The sequence below is a fragment of the Littorina saxatilis genome, linkage group LG9 (assembly GCF_037325665.1).
Source record: "Littorina saxatilis isolate snail1 linkage group LG9, US_GU_Lsax_2.0, whole genome shotgun sequence".
Lineage (NCBI taxonomy): Eukaryota > Metazoa > Mollusca > Gastropoda > Littorinimorpha > Littorinidae > Littorina > Littorina saxatilis.
Genome location: NC_090253.1, coordinates 27,214,474 through 27,234,134, shown reverse-complemented (window position 1 = coordinate 27,234,134; position 19,661 = coordinate 27,214,474). Strand labels below are relative to the sequence as shown.

The 19,661-nt window shown below is 42.1% G+C and overlaps 1 protein-coding gene across 1 annotated transcript in view; it reads left to right on the top strand.

Moving 5' to 3' along the window:
• Window positions 1-18,508, top strand: part of LOC138975750 (FACT complex subunit SSRP1-like) — a gene marked incomplete at its 5' end in the record, with an annotated part of 34,689 nt that extends 16,181 nt beyond the window's left edge. The window contains 11 exon segments of the mRNA XM_070348498.1: window positions 1,676-1,811; window positions 2,468-2,571; window positions 3,175-3,303; window positions 5,258-5,479; window positions 6,544-6,616; window positions 6,964-7,099; window positions 8,205-8,250; window positions 8,944-9,142; window positions 9,563-9,760; window positions 15,426-15,710; window positions 16,525-18,508. Of these exon segments, the coding sequence (XP_070204599.1) occupies window positions 1,676-1,811; window positions 2,468-2,571; window positions 3,175-3,303; window positions 5,258-5,479; window positions 6,544-6,616; window positions 6,964-7,099; window positions 8,205-8,250; window positions 8,944-9,142; window positions 9,563-9,760; window positions 15,426-15,710; window positions 16,525-16,707 (1,711 nt within the window).
• Between the last annotated feature and the right edge of the window lie 1,153 nt (window positions 18,509-19,661).

The window sequence follows — 19,661 nt, the reverse complement described above, 5'->3', positions numbered from 1 at the left end:
CAACATTTATGGCCCCTGCGACCTTGACCCTGAAGCAAGGTCAAGATGCTATGTATGTTTTTTGGGGCCTTGTCATCATACACCATCTTGCCAAATTTGGTACTGATAGACTGAATAGTGTCCAAGAAATATCCAACGTTAAAGTTTTCCGGACGGACGGACGGACGACTCGGGTGAGTACATAGACTCACTTTTGCTTCGCATGTGAGTCAAAAAATGTATGTGGCAGGGGTCGACACTAACTTATTTGGCCTGGGGCCACACTGGCCCCAGAGATGGAAATTGCTGGGGCGGAAAACAAAAATCTGGGGCCCACTCTCAGTATTCATGTGCGGCAATACATTGTTTGTTTTTCTTCATCGTACACATTCTTTCAACCATTTGACATGGAAATTACGACAGCGCTTCGCGCTTTTGGCTGCATCGGTCTCCTTTTTTCGTTTCTCTCCACCCTGTTCTTCATCTTCATTTCCATGGTTTTTTTACACCAGGGATATGTTGCCACATTTTGCGTTTGGCATTTGAAGGCGATACTTATCTCTCACGCTAAAGAGCGCAATCTGGGAGTTATTTCCCTTGCGGCATTGTCCTTCGACGATTTCAATGTTTTTTTTCTTGACTGCGGCATTGATCGTAACGCAAATTTCAGTGACGACTTTGACTGGCGATTTTTAGTGATTGGCTCTGGCATTAGAATTTTCGGTTTGTCATTTTTGAGTCACTTGAGAAAAAGTGACTCTATGTAATCGGTCAGTGTTAGTCTGTCCGGCCGGCCGTCCGTAGACACCACCTTAACGTTGGACTTTTCTCGGAAACTATCAAAGCGATCGGGCTCATATTTTGTTTAGTCGTGACCTCCAATGACCTCTACACTTTAACGATGGTTTCGTTGACCTTTGACCTTTTTCAAGGTCACAGGTCAGCGTCAAAGGAAAAATTAGACATTTTATATCTTTGACAAAGTTCATCGGATGTGATTGAAACTTTGTAGGATTATTCTTTACATCAAAGTATTTACATCTGTAGCCTTTTACGAACGTTATCAGAAAAACAAGGGAGATAACTAGCCTTTTCTGTTCGGCAACACACAACTTAACGTTGGGCTTTTCTCGGAAACTATAAAAGTGACCGGGCTCAAATTTTATGTGAACGTGACTCATTGTGTTGTGAATAGCAATTTCTTCCTGTCCATCTGATGCCTCATATAATATTCAGAACTGCGAAAGTGACTCGATCGAGCGTTTGCTCTTCTTGTTGGAATTTATCCTGGGGCGGAGTGGGCCCCAAGCTTCGGCAATGTTTGGGGCGGAACACAAAACTCTGGGGCGTTCCGCCTCCCGCCCCCGCTAGTGTCGAACCCTGATGTGGTGAAACTTGAAAATCTAGGGCACTGTAACGATGCAACAACAATATGATTAATTAAACTACTAGTACAAGTTTCCACAAGTAACTGTTCTTAGGGACATTCTTTTCTATGTTTTTATGTGTGCCTATGCACACAAATTCTTTTGTGACGGACTGCCTAGTTAAGTTGTACGTACTCTTAGGACCAACTGGCCTATTTTGGGACAGGTAGACATTTTTGTGTGTGTGCATGGGTTTTAAAGTTATGTGTACTGCAGCACGTGTTGCGTTGATGTTAACGGATGTGTGTGATAATGTTTGTCAATGACAGGGGTCGCTACGACATCAAGCTGTATCCGTCCTTCCTTCAGCTTCACGGCAAGACGTTCGACTACAAGATCCCCTTCACCACCATCCTGCGTCTTTTTCTCCTGCCCCACAAAGACGGCAGGCAGATGTTCTTTGTGGTATGTGCAAAGCTTTTGTTTGTTGAGCAATTAGAAGTGCGCATGGAAAAAAATCTGTAATCCATATCAGAGTTTGGTGGGTTACAAAAATACGAAAATACCAAGCATGCATCCCTCGAAAGCGGCGCATGGTGGGTTAAAAACAATCATACACGTAAAAACTCACTCGTGCAAAAACCGTATTTGCTATTTACAAGTGAAGAAGTCTGCTGCTTATCGATAGCGAAAATATGTGCAGGGTTGTATTTCTTGTTATCAAAATATTTTTGGTATTATTTGTCTTATTTTCTCATGTCTTTATTTATTTCATCTTTGCAGTTACATTGGTAGTTCATGGCGTTTTACATGAACTTAATCTTTTTCTCTGTGAAACATGTGTGTGTGATGATTCATTTGCAGTTCAGGGTGAAAGTAGTCCAGATAAATCATGATTCAGTGTCAATATTATTTGAAACTTGTATTTGTTATTTGATAAGTGAGAGACTAGCCTTGTTTTTGTGTGTGTTTCTTTTAAACCTGTTGGCTTTAAATCATTTTAATTGACTGGTTAGCTCACAACTGCTTTTCAGTTTCATTATTTTAGAAAGTGTGGGTTTCAGCATGATTTCACAATTCTTGAGATTTGTGGTTCTCACCTGTGTTTGCACGTGTTACAGGTGAGTTTGGACCCTCCCATCAAGCAGGGTCAGACCAGGTACCACTTCCTCATCCTGCTCTTCAACAAGGAGGATGAGATGACAGTGGAGATGGGCATGTCAGAGTAAGTCGAGTCTTCAGGGGTGCTCAGTTTCCTTTTTTTTCCGGATTCCCAGTTTTGATAAAGTTCAAAAATTGATTTCCGGTGTCACGAACTGAAACCTCTGCTGAACAATCCTTCTCATTGCGGTCAATGCGAATGCGCCAATCTTGGACTTAAAAAATGCGACCCTTTGACCGAACGAACCATGGGTTAGGGTCAGGGTTAGGATTAGGGTAAGGGTTAGGATAAGGGTTAGGGTTAGGTTGTTCGCGACCTGATTAATCTCCCCATGTTAGCGCATGCGCATTGACCGCAATGAGAAGGATTGTTCAGGCAGAGTTTTCAGTTCGTGACACCGGTTTGAAATCTTAGGTATAGCTCTATGTTTCCACGCTTCCAGCTATGTTTGTTTAGGTTTTTGGTTCATGAGATTTGTTTAGTTTTTTTGGTTGGAAATAACTGTCCTATCAGTATCACCTATTGGTATACATGCGTACACACACACACACATGCATGCATGCGTTGGAATAATCCCTTCATCTGTGCGAGTAAGAAAAGCCCATAAGGCAAATAGTCATGGTGAGAAGAAGCAGATGCTGTGATGTGTGTATGTGTGTTTAACAGGGAAGACCTTCAACAGAAATATGAAGGCAAACTTCAGCCAGAGATGACTGGCCCAGAGTACGAACTCGTCAGCCGCCTCTTCAAGATCATCACGCAGCGCAAAATCACAGTTCCTGGATCTTTTGTTGGGTAAGCATACCAAGATTGTTGTTTTGTTTGTGTGTCTGGTTGATGTCTTAAGAGGTACATTCTTTCTTGCTTACCAATCATGTTCAACATTTCAAAAAAACCCGCGGGTTAGGGGGAAGAATTTACCCGATGCTCCCCAGCATGTCGTAAGAGGCGACTAACGGATTCTGTTTCTCCTTTTACCCTTGTTAAGTGTTTCTTGTATAGAATATAGTCAATGTTTGTAAAGATTTTAGTCAAGCAGTATGTAAGAAATGTTAAGTCCTTTGTACTGGAAACTTGCATTCTCCCAGTAAGGTCATATATTGTACTACGTTGCAAGCCCCTGGAGCAATTATTTGATTAGTGCTTTTGTGAACAAGAAACAATTAACAAGTGGCTCTATCCCATCTCCCCCCCTTTCCCCGTCGCGATATAACCTTCGTGGTTGAAAACGACGTTAAACACCAAATAAAGAAAGAAAGAAAAGAAACATTCCAAATCTGTTCAGGATTTTGCACAGGTTATAAGTCCGTCCTACCACTAAAACTCATACCAAAAATCAAGATTATGCCTGCTTCCTATGCATAGTGAGAATTTTGTTGTTGAATTTATTGCATAAGTGACACCTGCACCAATCTGCTAAATTAATTCAGCTAAGTGGGTGGGGATGTAGCTCAGTCGTTAGCGCGCTGGATTTGTATCCAGTTGGCCGCTGTCAGCGTGAGTTCGTCCCCACGTTCGGCGAGAGATTTATTTCTCAGTCAACTTTGTGTGCAGACTCTCCTCGGTGTCCGAACACCCCCGTGTGTACACGCAAGCACAAGACCGAGTGCGCACGAAAAAGATCCTGTAATCCATGTCAGAGTTCGGTGGGTTATAGAAACACGAAAATACCCAGCATGCTTCCTCCGAAAACGGCGTATGGCTGCCTAAATGGCAGGGTAAAAAACCGTCATACACGTAAAATTCCACTCGTGCAAAAAACACGAGTGTACGTGGGAGTTTCAGCCCACGAACGCAGAAGAAGAAGAAGAAGAAATTCAGCTAAAAGTTCCCAGTATGCGCAGACTGCAGCCAAGCTGTGGATTTTCAGTGTGTCGAAGTGAAAGGATGATCTTATTCCATGTAAAAGTCTGGACAGACCGAAGGCGGAAAACATGATTGTGAATGTAGGGAGGGCGGTACCTTTCATAGTTTGTTTTATTATTTTGACTGTGTGGTGTTTGGAGTACTGTAAATTTAGTGTAAAGAGGATTTTATCCTTTAAAAAAAAAAAGCAATGAAAAGAAATAAAGAAGATGGCAAAGTTGTTGGAGCACTGTACAATTTAGTGTAAAGAGGATTTTGTCCTTTAATAAAAAATAAAATAAGAAGATGGCAACATTTTCTTTACTCACGTATATTTTGCATTTCATAGCTTCTGAAGTCTCAGGAGGTTGTTGTGGCCACAGTTTCAAATGCTGTTGGATGTTATTTTGCATGGACCGGCACGGTTGGCCTAGTGGTAAGGCGTCCGCCCCGTGATCTAGAGGTCGTGGGTTCGAACCCCAGCCGGGTCATACCTAAGACTTTAAAATTGGCAATCTAGTGGCTGCTCCGCCTGGCGTCTGGCATTATGGGGTTAGTGCTAGGACTGGTTGGTCCAGTGTCAGAATAATGTGACTGGGTGAGACATAAAGCCTGTGCTGCGACTTCTGTCTTGTGTGTGGCGCACGTTATATGTCAAAGCAGCACCGCCCTGATATGGCCCTTCGTGGTCGGCTGGGCGTTAAGCAAACAAACAAACAAAATATTTTGCATGTAAACTTTTTAAGTTGTACCCAAGTACTACAGCCAAAGACGATCCTTAATTGAGCCCGAAGTCAACTTCGCGAAGTCTTTTTACCGAAAACACAGTACTAAAGCTCTGTGCCGCCAGATTCGTGAAGTGTACTTCGCGTAATCGATTTCACCTAGTTATTCTTCCTTTCAGACACTCTGGAACGCAAGCCATCGGCTGTTCCTACAAAGCTGCCACAGGCCTGCTGTACCCCTTGGAGCGCGGCTTCATCTTCGTTCACAAGCCGCCCATGCACATTCGCTTTGACGAGATCTCCGTTGTCAACTTTGGACGAAGCGAGGGCAACACTCGCTCCTTTGATTTTGATGTGGAGACCAAGTCTGGCAATGTCTACAACTTTGTTGGTATTGAGAGGTCAGTTCTGTTATTTGTACTTGGTATTAAACTGAGTGGGGTTTATTGTACACGTATTATCAAGTTGGATAGATTGTACAGTGGTGTCTGTGATATCAGGGATGGCCAAATCTCAAAATGTAAACTCGTCAGCCAGGCGAGTAACTTCAAGAAAGTCACTAGCCCGCCAGAAATGTAGCTGGCCTGGTACATACCACAGTTGCTGCATCTGCTGTGTTTATAACGGGTTGAAACAAGATAGTACAACCAGAAGTGTTGCATTTGACCAGAAGTTTTTCAGGCGGTTTCTACTAGTCCAATGGATTTCTACGAGCCCCCGGCGATCGGGCGGACGATTTGGTGATCCCTGGAAATGATGGGTCACTTATGAGACCAGCAAAAATTGTCCCTACATTGCAGGTTGCTTTATTTTTTTTTAGATGTCCCCTCATCGGAGGGGCCTGGCATCGTAGATACCACGACATTGTGTCTCTGGCTGAAGGGGTGTTTGAATGTCAGATTTGATATTCAAAATCTGTGTATTGGTAATAGTATTCGAAATCAGCATAGGATTTGGTATTCAGAATCTGCATCGGATTTGGTATTCAGAATATGCATTGGATTTGGTATTCAAAATCTGCATAGGATTTGGTATTCAGAATTCGCAAAGGATTTGGTATGCAGAATCTGCATCGGACTTAGTATTCAGAATCTGCATCCGATTTAGTATTCAGAATCTGCACCCGATTTGGATATTCTGAATTGCCAGCTTTTAGGATATCAAAAAGTTAAATGAAAACTTTTCTTAAGTGTCAGAAGGGCTCGTAAACAAGGGCAGATACAGAATGTGTTTTCTTTCATACAGAGAGAGAAAGGTATTGCTGTGGGTGTACAACCACACAAGACATGTGGGCTTTATACAGATGTATGTTTCAGGTTGCTTTTGTTTGGTTGTGTCAGGTTGCTATCATTGCAGGCACCACTGAAAAATCTGACAGAGTTTGGATACTGTTTGGTTAGGTTCTGTCTGTGATGCCCAAATGAAGTGCATGATTACAGATGCTTTTCTTTATGTTTTATTTTAGAGATGAATATGGCAAGCTGTACGACTTTGTCACAGGCAAGAACCTGCGCGTCAAGAACATCGGTGGAACCTTGGTAAGTGATGGATAATTAAACGAGAGAAAAATTGAAAGAAGACATGAAAACTCGGTATCTTAGATACAAAAGTAATCACATCAGTCGTGCTTTTTATTCTGAACAGAAACACATTGTTATGGGTTTGTTATCTGATGATTTAAGTACTTTCATTGTGTGAGTGCGCATGCAAGCGTGCGTGCGTGCATGCATGCATGCATGCATGCATGCATGTGTGTGTGAAAATGTGTAAGAGGGAAAATGTGAGTCATTGAAAGTTTAGTATGTGTGTATTTAGCACAGCAATGAGAATGCTGCGATGACAACTAAAACAGCTGTGAAGAGTCTGATGGTGGTTATGTTAACAGGACAACAAAGCGTCTGCCAACTACGAAGACATGGCAGACAGTGACGAAGACAAGGGCGACCATGACGCTTACATGGAGAAGATGAAGAGGGAGGGCAAGCAGAGGCAGGATGACGACGATGATGACGACAGTTCAGGTCAGTATCCACCTTTCTTCTTGGGCAATAAACACAAAATAAAAGTGGAAAGAATACTAACAACAATAATCTCAGAACGTCAGGTCTGGACAAGGAGTGTGCCTTAAAAATGGAGGTTAATTTGCAGACAATAAGAACAGAAAATCTAACAAAAAATATGGTCTTAAAAGGAGGGAAGTCTTAACATTTGGGGGATCTTAAAAAGTGGGGTTGTGTTGGATCCCCCTGCGGGTTAGGGGGAAGAATTTACCCGATGCTCCCCAGCATGTCGTAAGAGGCGACTAACGGATTCTGTTTCTCCTTTTACCCTTGTTAAGTGTTTCTTGTATAGAATATAGTCAATGTTTGTAAAGATTTTAGTCAAGCAGTATGTAAGAAATGTTAAGTCCTTTGTACTGGAAACTTGCATTCTCCCAGTAAGGTAATATATTGTACTACATTGCAAGTCCCTGGAGCAATTTTTTGATTAGTGCTTTTGTGAACAAGAAACAATTGACAAGTGGCTCTATCCCATCTCCCCCGTTTCCCCGTCGCGATATAGCCTTCGTGGTTGAAAACGACGTTAAACACCAAATAAAGAAAGAATTTTTCTTCCAAACCTAAAACTTGAGGTGTGCGGAATCAATATTAGCTGAATGGAAAACAATGAAAAATAAGTAGCAAAACCCCTTCCAGATCATACTTTTTTTGGCCATGGTTACCTAACCTAATCTAACATCGGGGGGGGGGGGGAGGGGAGGGGGGGGTTTGAAGGTGTATGTCTTACTTGTGGGGGGGGGGGGCTTTTGAAGGTGAACATCTTGCTTGCTGGGCATGAACAACTTTTCAGATATTAACTAAGGTTGTGTGTGTCTACAGAAAGAAATTAGAAAGGGTCCTTGTTTTTCCTTGTGAAGCATTTTGTTGCATTGATGCCTGCAGGGTTAAAGTTTGTGCACGTGCACACATGAGAGAAGTATTTATGTGTATGTGTAGAAGTTCCTCTGACTAGACAATGAGTCTTTTGTCTTAAATTTATGACTGGGCGTATGGTTCTGTGTTCTGTTTGAGGACCAAAAAAACCATGCTGTTCTGTTCAAAAGTGACATGGTTTACTGTTTTACAGATGTATCGTTCAACCCTGGCGACAGTGGCAGTGAAGTGGCTGAAGAGTAAGTCAGATTTTAGTTGGGTTTTTTTTCCCACCGTCATTTGAAGAGATGTTTGTGTGTCACTCTTCGTGCAGACATAAAATGCATGCGGCACTATAAACTCTTTTCTTTTTAGTACCCTATTCCCATTCCTGAACAAGGACTGGTTTCGACACATATGTCTTGTAATTTAACTCATCGTTTGTATTTGTTAGTGTTCTCCGACGAGTACATTTTCATAGTTATTTATTTGTACTATTTCACCTGCAGTGTCACTCATTTCATATTATTAAGGACTTAGAGATCTAAGTGGGGCAGGGAAAAAGCTGTCGGTAGCGGCGGTGGCTTCAAAACCAGTTGTCTCTATTGACGTGTGTTCGATCCCCACATTCCCAAGGGATTTATTTCCCAGAGTCAACTTTGTGCAGACTCTCCTCGGTGTCTGAACACCCTTGTTTGCACGCATGCATACGATAAAGGACCCAAGTTCACAGCAAAAGTCTCAGGGCTTGGAAACAGGAATACACGCATGCAGGAAAAATAAGATAACAAAATGGGTAGCACCGCACTGTATGGCAGCTCGCTTTGCCAAGCAAGACATCAGTCTGAATTTCCACGAGGGTAACCTCACATGACTATATGAAATCTTATCCTCATCCTTATCTCTACAACCCCCTCCCCATCCTTCTCATTTCATGCATTTTGTTCGGACAGGTACGACAGCAATCCGCCGTCAACAGATTTTGATGACGACTCGGATTCAGACTACAGCGGAGCGGGTGCGGCCTCTGGGAGCGAAGACTCTGCCGCTGATGAAAAACGAGAGAAAGAGAGGGAGAAAAGGAGAGCAGACAAAGAGAAAGCGAAGAAGGAGAAGAAAGACAAGAAGAGACCAAGGACAGCCAAGACTGTGGTGCGTTGGTGAAGGCTGTCTGTTCTGTGTGTGTGTGTTTTCACACTGATATTTAAGGAATGTTAGGTAAACGCTCAGTACATACGAGTTAGCAATAGGTAGCTGGGCGAAATCTGAGTCTCTGAACTATTGCCCGAGAAGGAAAATGTGATTTGTCTTTCTCTCTACTGTCTCTGCGATAGGAGACTGGTTTTAAGAAAATAATTAAGGTGATTACCAAATATGTACCGTATTGCCATAATTATATGCGCCTACATTTTTCATACTTTTATTCTTTTCCTTTTGAAATTTTTTTTTTATGTGAAAACATTTTTATTTTTAAAAATTTGTTTGCGGTTGTCTTGTTATTTTATGTGTGCATTTTAAAGCAGCTCTCTCCTTCCTATGTAATAAATGTCTGTGTTCTCATGTCCTCCCCAGCCCGAGGGTGGTGAACGCAAGAAGCGAAAGAGCAAAAAAGGCAACAAAGACCCCAACGCCCCCAAACGGCCGCAGTCTGCGTACTTCCTGTGGCTGAACGAAACCCGGGATTCCATCAGGCAGGACCACCCTGGCATTGCCATCACGGAAGTGTCCAAGATTGCTGGAGAACTCTGGAAGGGGATCGACGATAAAACTGTAAGTGTTACACTGCAATTAATTTATCTCCCACAATTCCAAGAAGAATTGGATAACGTGAGAGCGAACGCGGGAAATCGTCAATTGACCGTGTGGTTTTGTCAAGTGTAGACGTGCTGGTGCTCTTTTCTTTCTTGACTGTCCTTTTGACGGGCGCAGTGGCGTGGTGGTAAGACGTTGGCCTCCTAATCGGGAGGTCGTGAGTTCGAATCCCGGTCGCTGCCGCCTGGTGGGTTAAGAGTGGAGATTTTTCTGATCTCCCAGGTCAACTTATATGCAGACCTGCTAGTGACTTAACCCCCTTCGTGTGTACACGCAAGCACAAGACCAAGTGCGCACGGAAAAGATCCTGTAATCCATGTCAGAGTTCGGTGGGTTATGGAAACATGAAAATACCCAGCATGCCTACTCAACGAAAACAGAGTGAAGCCAGAGTTCCACATCACGTAGAATTAAGGGTATAATACCCTTTGACCCTCCAAATCACGTACGAGATGCTCTCTGAAGAGGTATAAATACGTAACTGTTTTCTTCCAAAGAGGTAAAAAAAAACATTCAAGTCAAACGCTGAAAGGGTATAGCCTTTGCTAGTTTACAAAAACAGCACGCATGCCGCCTGCTCCTCTGTCGACACTGACACGCCGTGAAGCAGAGGTTGCCTCCCTTGTCCTCAAACTGCGCGATATCTTTAAACTGATCATCTCGATGGCACTGTTCGCTTTAGCCTATCCGGTGCTGTCGCCTGCTCAAAAAAATGCCTCGCAAAACAAAAGAACAAAAACCTGACCCCAAACAGACAAAATTGTCGTTTGGTGGTTGCAGCCAGAGCAGCAGTGAGTCGGTATCATTATGGGTTGCAGCAAGAGCAGCAGACTTGAATGCATTGATACACTATGATATACATGTATTGTCACATCGTCAAAATGGCAAAGGTGATAACTACAGGGGTGAGTTTTGGCGCTCGCCCCCGGCGACTTCAAATCGCGTCGGGCGGGTTCGAAATTCCTCTAAAATCGCCCGCCTGGCGAGTTCAAATTTCGCTGAAGCACAAAGTTGTTAGGCAACGTAGTCAATCGGAACGGCCGGCGAACAAATATCTCTGCGGGCGATCTCAAAATCTGTCACTTCTCTACTGCCCACTCATCCCCACTTTCAGAAGGACTCAGGACTACCACCAATCAAGGCCAGACACATTGGCAAGACATCTACCCCCCTCCGCCTCACTTGACCGTGTCATCACCCTCAGCAGTCAAAATAGTTAAACCCCCCTTCGTCCCCCCTCTTTGCGCTATTCACTTCACCCCCTCTCTTATATCTTATCCTGCGCTCACCAATCCTTCAGAGACTTTCACATGTTGTAAAACAGTTTCCTCTCAGATAAAAACTCGGTCATTGACCCCGAGTAAGAAGGTCAGTGTCTCCACAGGCAGCTGTGTTCAGATTGCAAGTACCGTTCATTGACCCAGGTCTCAAGGCCAACCAGCTTTTACAATGCATCTGCCTTTGATCTGACCGCCCATCCAGAGCAAACATATTCCCCCTAGCCCTCTGTATTTTCCTTTGATGTGCCTGCTATGTACCACTGATCCAGTTTCTGGGAAATGTATAATTATGTCATTGACTGCAGGGATACTCATTGAGACCATTTTCCAAAATATGTTAACACCAGCTTTGCTGACCAACTTAGTACAAGTAGTGACAGTACTACTGCTGTCAATTATTTCCCTTCAACTAAGGAAGTAAAAAAAAAAACAACCTGATCCACTATATGTGATAAAGAAGAAAAGACAGACCTTCAACAATAGGACAAGGGATGCAACTCTGCTGAATCAAAAGCATAAAGATCACCTGTGAACAATTCTAGGATCAGGAAATCTGAACATCTGTTTGTTTTCATTAGGAAATAGAAATGAAATATAATGCTTTTGATTATTTATGACTTGAGCTGTGGTAAATTTGGCTGGTATGCAACTTTTATACTTCTGCTTGATCTAAGGCCTAAAAAAAAAATAGGTGTGGTTACGGTAACCCGACCTACCCTATTTTTAGGGGCCGATCCTATAACTTTTTATTACATTTGTCAAAAACAAAAAAAAAAAAAAAAAAAAAAAAACCGAGTGCAAAAAACGCAATGAAAGCGAAAGCGCCCGTGTCGCACACTTATTTCCCTGTCAAGTACCGTACTTTCCGGGTCATAAGGCGCGACTTTTTTCCTCGAGTTCGACCCCTGCGTCTTGTATAACGAAGCGCCTAATCCGTGTATGAAATACGAAAAAAATCAAAGAGACCGCTTGAGTACCAGTCAAACAACTTGTGATAATGCATGTTTCAGCTAGGTACTGCCCTGCCTTCGATCTGGCCGCACACACAGATTTCCACTCTGTTAAACTCGGTCACTGACCGGTCACTGACCCCGATGCAGGAAGTGTTTCCTCTCTCAGATATGACAGGGGAACCACCTCTCATGGCAAAAACTGGGTCATTGACCCCTGGGAAGAAGGTCGTGTCTTTTAACAAGGCCACCCAGCTATCACAATGCCTTTGGTCACTGACCGGTCACTGACCCCGATGCAGGAAGTGTTTCCTCTCTCAGATATGACAGGGGAACCACCTCTCATGGCAAAAACTGGGTCATTTTGGTGCGCCCTATTGGCCCCCTGCGTCCAATGGGTGACTGGATTACATTTTTTTTTTAAAAGAAGGGGGTGCGTCTTAGATAACGAAGCCCTTGTCACCCGGAAAGTACGGTAGGTTTAATTTGTACACATTAGAAAAAAAAGTTAAAAAAAAAAAAAGTGATTGCCTACCTACCTACCCTATTTTTTTTGGCTATGTTACCGTAACCACACCTATTTTTTTGGGGGGGGGCCTAATAGTAATATTAATAACACAGACATAAAGAAAAAGAAACAAAACAAGAAAGCAACTTAGAATTTTTTTGTTTTGTAGTCAGCTTTTTGAGTCACTTGAGAAAAAGTGACTCTATGTAATCGGTCAGTGTTAGTCTGTCCGGCTGGCCGGCCGGCCGGCCGGCCGGCCGTAGACACCACCTTAACGTTGGACTTTTCTCGGAAACTATCAAAGCGATCGGGCTCATATTTTGTTTAGTCGTGACCTCCAATGACCTCTACACTTTAACGATGGTTTCGTTGACCTTTGACCTTTTTCAAGGTCACAGGTCAGCGTCAAAGGAAAAATTAGACATTTTATATCTTTGACAAAGTTCATCGGATGTGATTGAAACTTTGTAGGATTATTCTTTACATCAAAGTATTTACATCTGTAGCCTTTTACGAACGTTATCAGAAAAACAAGGGAGATAACTAGCCTTTTCTGTTCGGCAACACACAACTTAACGTTGGGCTTTTCTCGGAAACTATAAAAGTGACCGGGCTCAAATTTTATGTGAACGTGACTCATTGTGTTGTGAATAGCAATTTCTTCCTGTCCATCTGATGCCTCATATAATATTCAGAACTGCGAAAGTGACTCGATCGAGCGTTTGCTCTTCTTGTTATACTTGGTTTTACACAACAAAAAACATAATTTAAATTTAAAAAAAATGCTGACTTACTCTTTTGTAGTGTGTGTTTATGTGGTAAGTAGAGTTCCATAGTAAATTACTTTGTAAATTGTGTGGTGGGGGGTACATAAAGGGGGTAACTTTTAGTGAGGTTTAGTGTGTGATTGTGTGACAGGGTGTGAATGTGGTTTTGATTTCTTGTTTCTTTGTGGCGGCTTTTATTTTAAATTCTTTATAAAAACAAGGTTAATTATCATTATATTAAAACATAGCACTTTAGTCATCAAGTTTTGTGTGTGTTTGTGGTAGTTATTAGTAGTGCAAATCCACATGTATGCATTATAAGTATGAATGTACGTCGTTTGTGTATGTGGTTAGCACGCGACGAGCCACTGGGGCGGTTGTAAGAAATCCCGGCAGGTTGGGGGCCGGTTTGGGATTTTGGGGGGCCGGTTCAATTTTTGACTTACCGGCCCCCCTGGCCGGTAGCAAAAAAAGTTAAGGTACACCCCTGTAACTACCAAACAGGCAATCATATGGGAAAAAAAATGACATTTCATGGATACACCGATTGTTACTCATACCCTGTGAAAAATCTGGAAGGGGTATAAAAACCCTTTACTTTTTTCCTGACAGGATATGAATACCCTTGACGTTTGGGGTTGTGTGGAACCCTGGAAGCTGACTACGCTCTCAGAGTATAGTTTGGGGAACCCAAATGGACAAACGAGCTCACACGTAACCAGAAAATTCTGGAACGCTGAAGAAGAAGACTGTCCTTCTGAACCTTTTCTTTGTGCAGGGTTGTGTGTGCTGAGCTGGATTAGGGTAACCATAAAAACAAGTCGTCTAAAGCGATGTCGAAGTATTCGGTCAATCTGTCAGCCTAATCATTAACACTGAACTAAACTGAGTTCACTGCTGATCGAAACCCGTATCCCCAGGGGACCTAATTAGCCTAAAACTGATTTTTGTTGTCCATGAGTTTAATATCAATTCAAACAATCTATATCTTTGGATGGATCGGCACGGTTGGCCTAGTGGTAAGGCGTCTGCCCTGTGATCAGGAGGTCGTGGGTTCGAACCCCGGCCGGGTCATACCTAAGACTTTAAAATTGGCAATCTAGTGGCTGCTCCGCCTGGCGTCTGGCATTATGGGGTTAGTGCTAGGACTGGTTGGTCCGGTGTCAGAATAATGTGACTGGGTGAGACATGAAGCCTGTGCTGCGACTTCTGTCTTGTGTGTGGCGCACGTTAAATGTCAAAGCAGCACCGCCCTGATATGGCCCTTCGTGGTCGGCTGGGCGTTAAGCAAACAAACAAATATTTTTGGATTCAAGGGTGAGAAAAAAAATGTGACGCAACCACTTTTGTGTCTGTTGTTGCAATTTTAGTTTCCAGGGAACTTTTGATTTACAAATTAATTGGAGTTTAGTTTTTAAGTTTTCATGCTCAAATGCAATCACATAGTGTAAACTGAATCAATGAATGTTTGACCAAAATTTCAATCAATTTGATGGGAAAATGCAGACCTGTGACGACTGCATTTTCCCATCGAATTGATTGAAATTTTGGTCAAACTTTCATTGATTCAGTCTAGACTATCAATGCAATGGTCAAACATTCATTGATTCAGTCTAGACTATCAATGCAATGGTCAAACATTCATTGATTCAGTCTAGACTATCAATGCAGTCATCACAGGTCTGCAACAATGTTTTGTTTTTTTGAAAGTCATTAGTGACATTTATGAGAAAAAAACTTATCTTTGAAAACAATCCACATTGTTGGGATCAAGACAGGCAAATGTCCACGTGTCCTTCTGACCGGAAGTTCATGTAACCCTTAAGGGGTATGGATTTCACCCTGGATCTGCTATTATAGGCTGGGTCACAGGGTACTGCAAGTCGGGAATAGAGCACTCTCACTTGATAGAATTCAAGCTGTACTTTTTTAAGTTTTGCCAGTTTTAATCTTTGAAACAAGGTGTCTAATTTTTAAGCTCAAACCCATCACATACAACATACTTTTTTTCTTTTCTTAAAGTCAGTTATTTTTTAACAGTAATGAGCTCATGAAGTACAGGAATGATTATAATTAGCCTGCTCCTGTAATTTTTGCTCTTGACACTATTTCTCACAGGAATGGGAGCAGAAAGCAAAGGAAGCGAAGGCAGCCTATGAGGTGAAAAAGGCGGAGTACCTGGAAAAGATAAAGAACGAACCGCAGGTTTCAGACTCGGAGGATGATGGGGGCAAGAAAAAGAAAGCCAAAAAGGCTGCCTCTCCCCGTAAAGCTGCGAAGAGCCCCAAGAAAGCAGCAGGAAAAACAGAAACAAGCTCCTCTTTCAAGTCAAAGGAGTACATCTCGTCAGATGAATCCAGTTCGGATTCTGACAAGCCGTTGAAGAAAAAGTCCAAGAAGAAGGTGAGTGGAACCCCCCCACCCCCCAAAAAAAACTCACCAAAAACACCAAAAAACAAACAAAGAACAAGATAACACTAAAATGAACATGGACATTCATTGGGCAAGTTTTGACTAAGGCCTTCCTCTGCAAATAAAAGAATTAAAATCGAGAGTTAACAGGGATAGAGAGATAATGAAGAAAATGAGCTCACAAGAAGACAAGACAGAACCTAAGGTTACACAAGTTTGTAGTGTAGTTTACTGTCAGTACTCGGTTTGCTATGAAAAGTTGAACAAGATTAATTCTTTGTGAAGCAGTAAACAGCATCATGGTCATTAGGGAATCAAGACGAGCGCAATGGCCTAGTGGATAAGACGGCGGCCTCCCAAGCAGAAGGTCATGGGTTCGAATCCCGTCCGCGTCTTGTGGGTTAACGGTGGATCCGATCTCCCAGGTCAACTGATGTGCAGACCTGCTAGTGCCTTATGCTAGTGTACACGAAAGCACGAGACCAAGTGCGCATGTAAAAGATCCTGTAATCAATGTCAGAGTTTGGTGGGTTATAGAAACACGAAAACACCAAGCATGCATCCCCGAAATATGCGTATGGTTGCCTAAATGGTGGCGTTAAAACGGTCATACATAGTTGGGGTTTTAGCCCATGAACGAAGAAAAGAGATCAAGTGAGTTACTGCCTGTCTTCTCTTCATTCAGGAATAAGACAAATATATGCAAAATCTTTGACATTTTTTCTCATTTTGAAACTTGTAAACACTTTTTTCCCATTTTGGGCTATTTCCCATTCTCATCACTGTGTGTGTCTGTGGTCTCCAGGAGAAGAAGGAAGAAGAAGCAAAGAGTTCTCCACCGGCGTCAAGCGGCGAGGGGGAAGCCGCTGCATCTGGCGACGAAGAGAAAGAGGAAGCCGCCGCATCTGGCAGCGAGAAAGAAGCCGCCGCATCTGGAAGTGAGAAGTCGGGAGGAGAGGAATCGGGCGGAGGGTCTGGATCTGACTAAGGGTTGACTTGATTGCCGGAGCGCCGAGAGACCGACTTGAGCTTTGACGGACTGGCTGGAGAGTTGAAGGACTATTTGGAGAGTTGACGGAGTGGCCAGAATATTGACAGAATGGCAGGAGTGTTGACGGACTGGCATGAGTGTTGACATACTGGCTGGAAAGTTGACGGACTGGCTGGACTGTCGACGCACTGGCTTGAGTGTTGATATACCGGCTGGAGAGTTGATGGACTGGCTGGTATGTTTACAGACTCACTGTCTGAAGAGTTGACAAACTGGCTGGACTGTTGACGGACTGGCTTGAGTGTTAATATATCGGCTGGAGAGTTGACGGACTTGCTGGTATGTTAACAGACTGTCTGAAGAGGTGACAAACTGCCTGGACTGATAAGTGGGCGGACAAGACTGTTGACTGACAGACAGACAGTAAACTCTTTTTTGGAGGCTGAGTTTTGGAATTGCGGAAACTGGTAGGACAAGGCAGTGAAGACCAATTGACAAGCAGTGATATTTTAGTTGCGGGGGGGAGGGGGGGGGGGGGGGGTGTCTGACAGGGATATGGTACCAAACATATTTTTTAGTTTGCTCCGTAAAACAATTGCATTCAGGGTGGGTGAAAATTTAAAAAAAAGGTATTTTTATTTTACTCTCATATTTCTTTATTTGCCGAATTTTACTCTGGAAAAAATATTAGAAATAGTGAAGAGAGCTAGATGATAGGATATCAAGTTAGATCTTATTTATCAATGTTCTTGTCAAGCATATTATTAAATGTCATCTAAATTGGATGTTCAGTGAACTTACATGCCTCTTCAAACATCTGAAAATAGAGTGAAAATGTGGTTAAGCAAAAATTTGGGAGCGAATTGAAAATGGGTACATATTTATGACCACCCTGTATTTCAAAATTGTTGTCTTGCATTTTCTTTGGCGTTTCTTTATTTTTGTTTTGTTAATTTTGTGTGTGCTTGGGAGCATACCTGAAGAAGGCAGAAGAACTTGTTACTCCTTGACTTTACTCTGAGTGTAAAGATTGGGGGCTTTAACCCTTACACTGGTGCAATTCTGTAACACATGTTACATAGCTACTGGTGAATCAACAAAGAGGAAAATAAAGAAAAACGGTCATATAGGTTTTGACATCCATGGGAGGTAATCGGAACCGACCAAACAGGCTGAGCCAGTAGCGCGACATATGTCGTGACAACCAGCCTAAGGGTTAATTGTACAACTGGACAAAGCAATGTTATTTAGAATGTTTTGTACCCTAGTGGAATACATTTATACATGTACTGTGGAAAGTGTTATCATTCACAAAGCAAAGCTGTCAAGGATTTTTTTCTGTTTTTGTGTCGTAACTCTTATTGATTTATCCCATCCCAGTAATGAAAAAAGTTATTATTTGAAGATTTTCCAAGGCATTTTTTTCTGGAAGGGGATGCTGGGAGACGGAATAAGTCACTTTTTTCCTTTGTTTTTATTTACAAACGCTGAAGTTTTGTAAACTTGTTGATTTGGTACATCAGTGCAGTTTCAGATCAGTTCCTATGTTCGGTAAAGGCTGCAAATTATGTGAATGTGATAAGGTGGTTACTTACTTTGATGTCAGTTGAAAAATAACATGGATAAGATATGTGAAAATGATGATGGGCATTGCTTGTCATGTTCGAATAACTGTATTATTTGTTGGCATGAGTTGCAGAAGAATGTACTGTACATGTTTCTAGTGAAAGACTGTAAATGGTACTGCGAAAGTGTGTTAGATCAATAGCATGTGAATAAAAGGTTTGTTGTACAGTAAGCTCCTGTGTTGATTGGTCTTTTTTGAAGCTAGACTTCAAGAAACTGTCCATCATGTGTGCATTTCTTAAACAAAGAACAAATAATTCAAAACAATGTTAAGGATTCCCCTCAGCTCCAGTCCTATTTTTCCCTCCTGACCCTAGAGCTTTTTTTTGTTGTACAAGTAGATATTGTACAAGTAGATACAATACTCGTTGATTGTCATTCAGGTGCCCCAAAGAAAGATCACACACACACACACACACACACATCAGGAAAAAAAAACAAGTCGCGTAAGGCGAAAATACAATATTTAGTCAAGTAGCTGTCGAACTCACAGAATGAAACTGAACGCAATGCAACGCAGCAAGACCGTATACTCGTGGTCCACCGCTCACGGCATAGGCAGTGAAATTGACAAGAAGAGCGGGGTAGTGGTTACGCTATGCTGCATAGCACGCTTTTCTGTACCTCTCTTCGTTTTAACTTTCTGAGCGTGTTTTTAATCCAAACATATCATATCTATATATTTTTGGAATCAGGAACCGACAAGGAATAAGATGAAAGTGTTTTTAAATTGATTTCGAAAAAAAAATTTTGATAATAATTTTTATATATTTAATTTTCAGAGCTTGTTTTTAATCCGAATATAACATATTTATATGTTTTTTGGAATCAGCAAATGATGGAGAATAAGATAAACGTAAATTTGGATCGTTTTATAAATTTTAATTTTTTTTTACAATTTTCAGATTTTTAATGACCAAAGTCATTAATTAATTTTTAAGCCACCAAGCTGAAATGCAATACCGAACCCCGGGCTTCGTCGAAGAGTACTTGACCAAAATTTCAACCAATTTGGTTGAAAAATGAGGGCGTGACAGTGCCGCCTCAACTTTCACGAAAAGCCGGATATGACGTCATCAAAGACATTTATCAAAAAAATGAAAAAAACGTTCGGGGATTTCATACCCAGGAACTCTCATGTCAAATTTCATAAAGATCGGTCCAGTAGTTTAGTCTGAATCGCTCTACACACACAGACACACAGACACACGCACATACACCACGACCCTCGTTTCGATTCCCCCTCGATGTTAAAATATTTAGTCAAAACTTGACTAAATATAAAAAAAGTTACCAAGATTTATTTGTAAACTAATTCATATTAA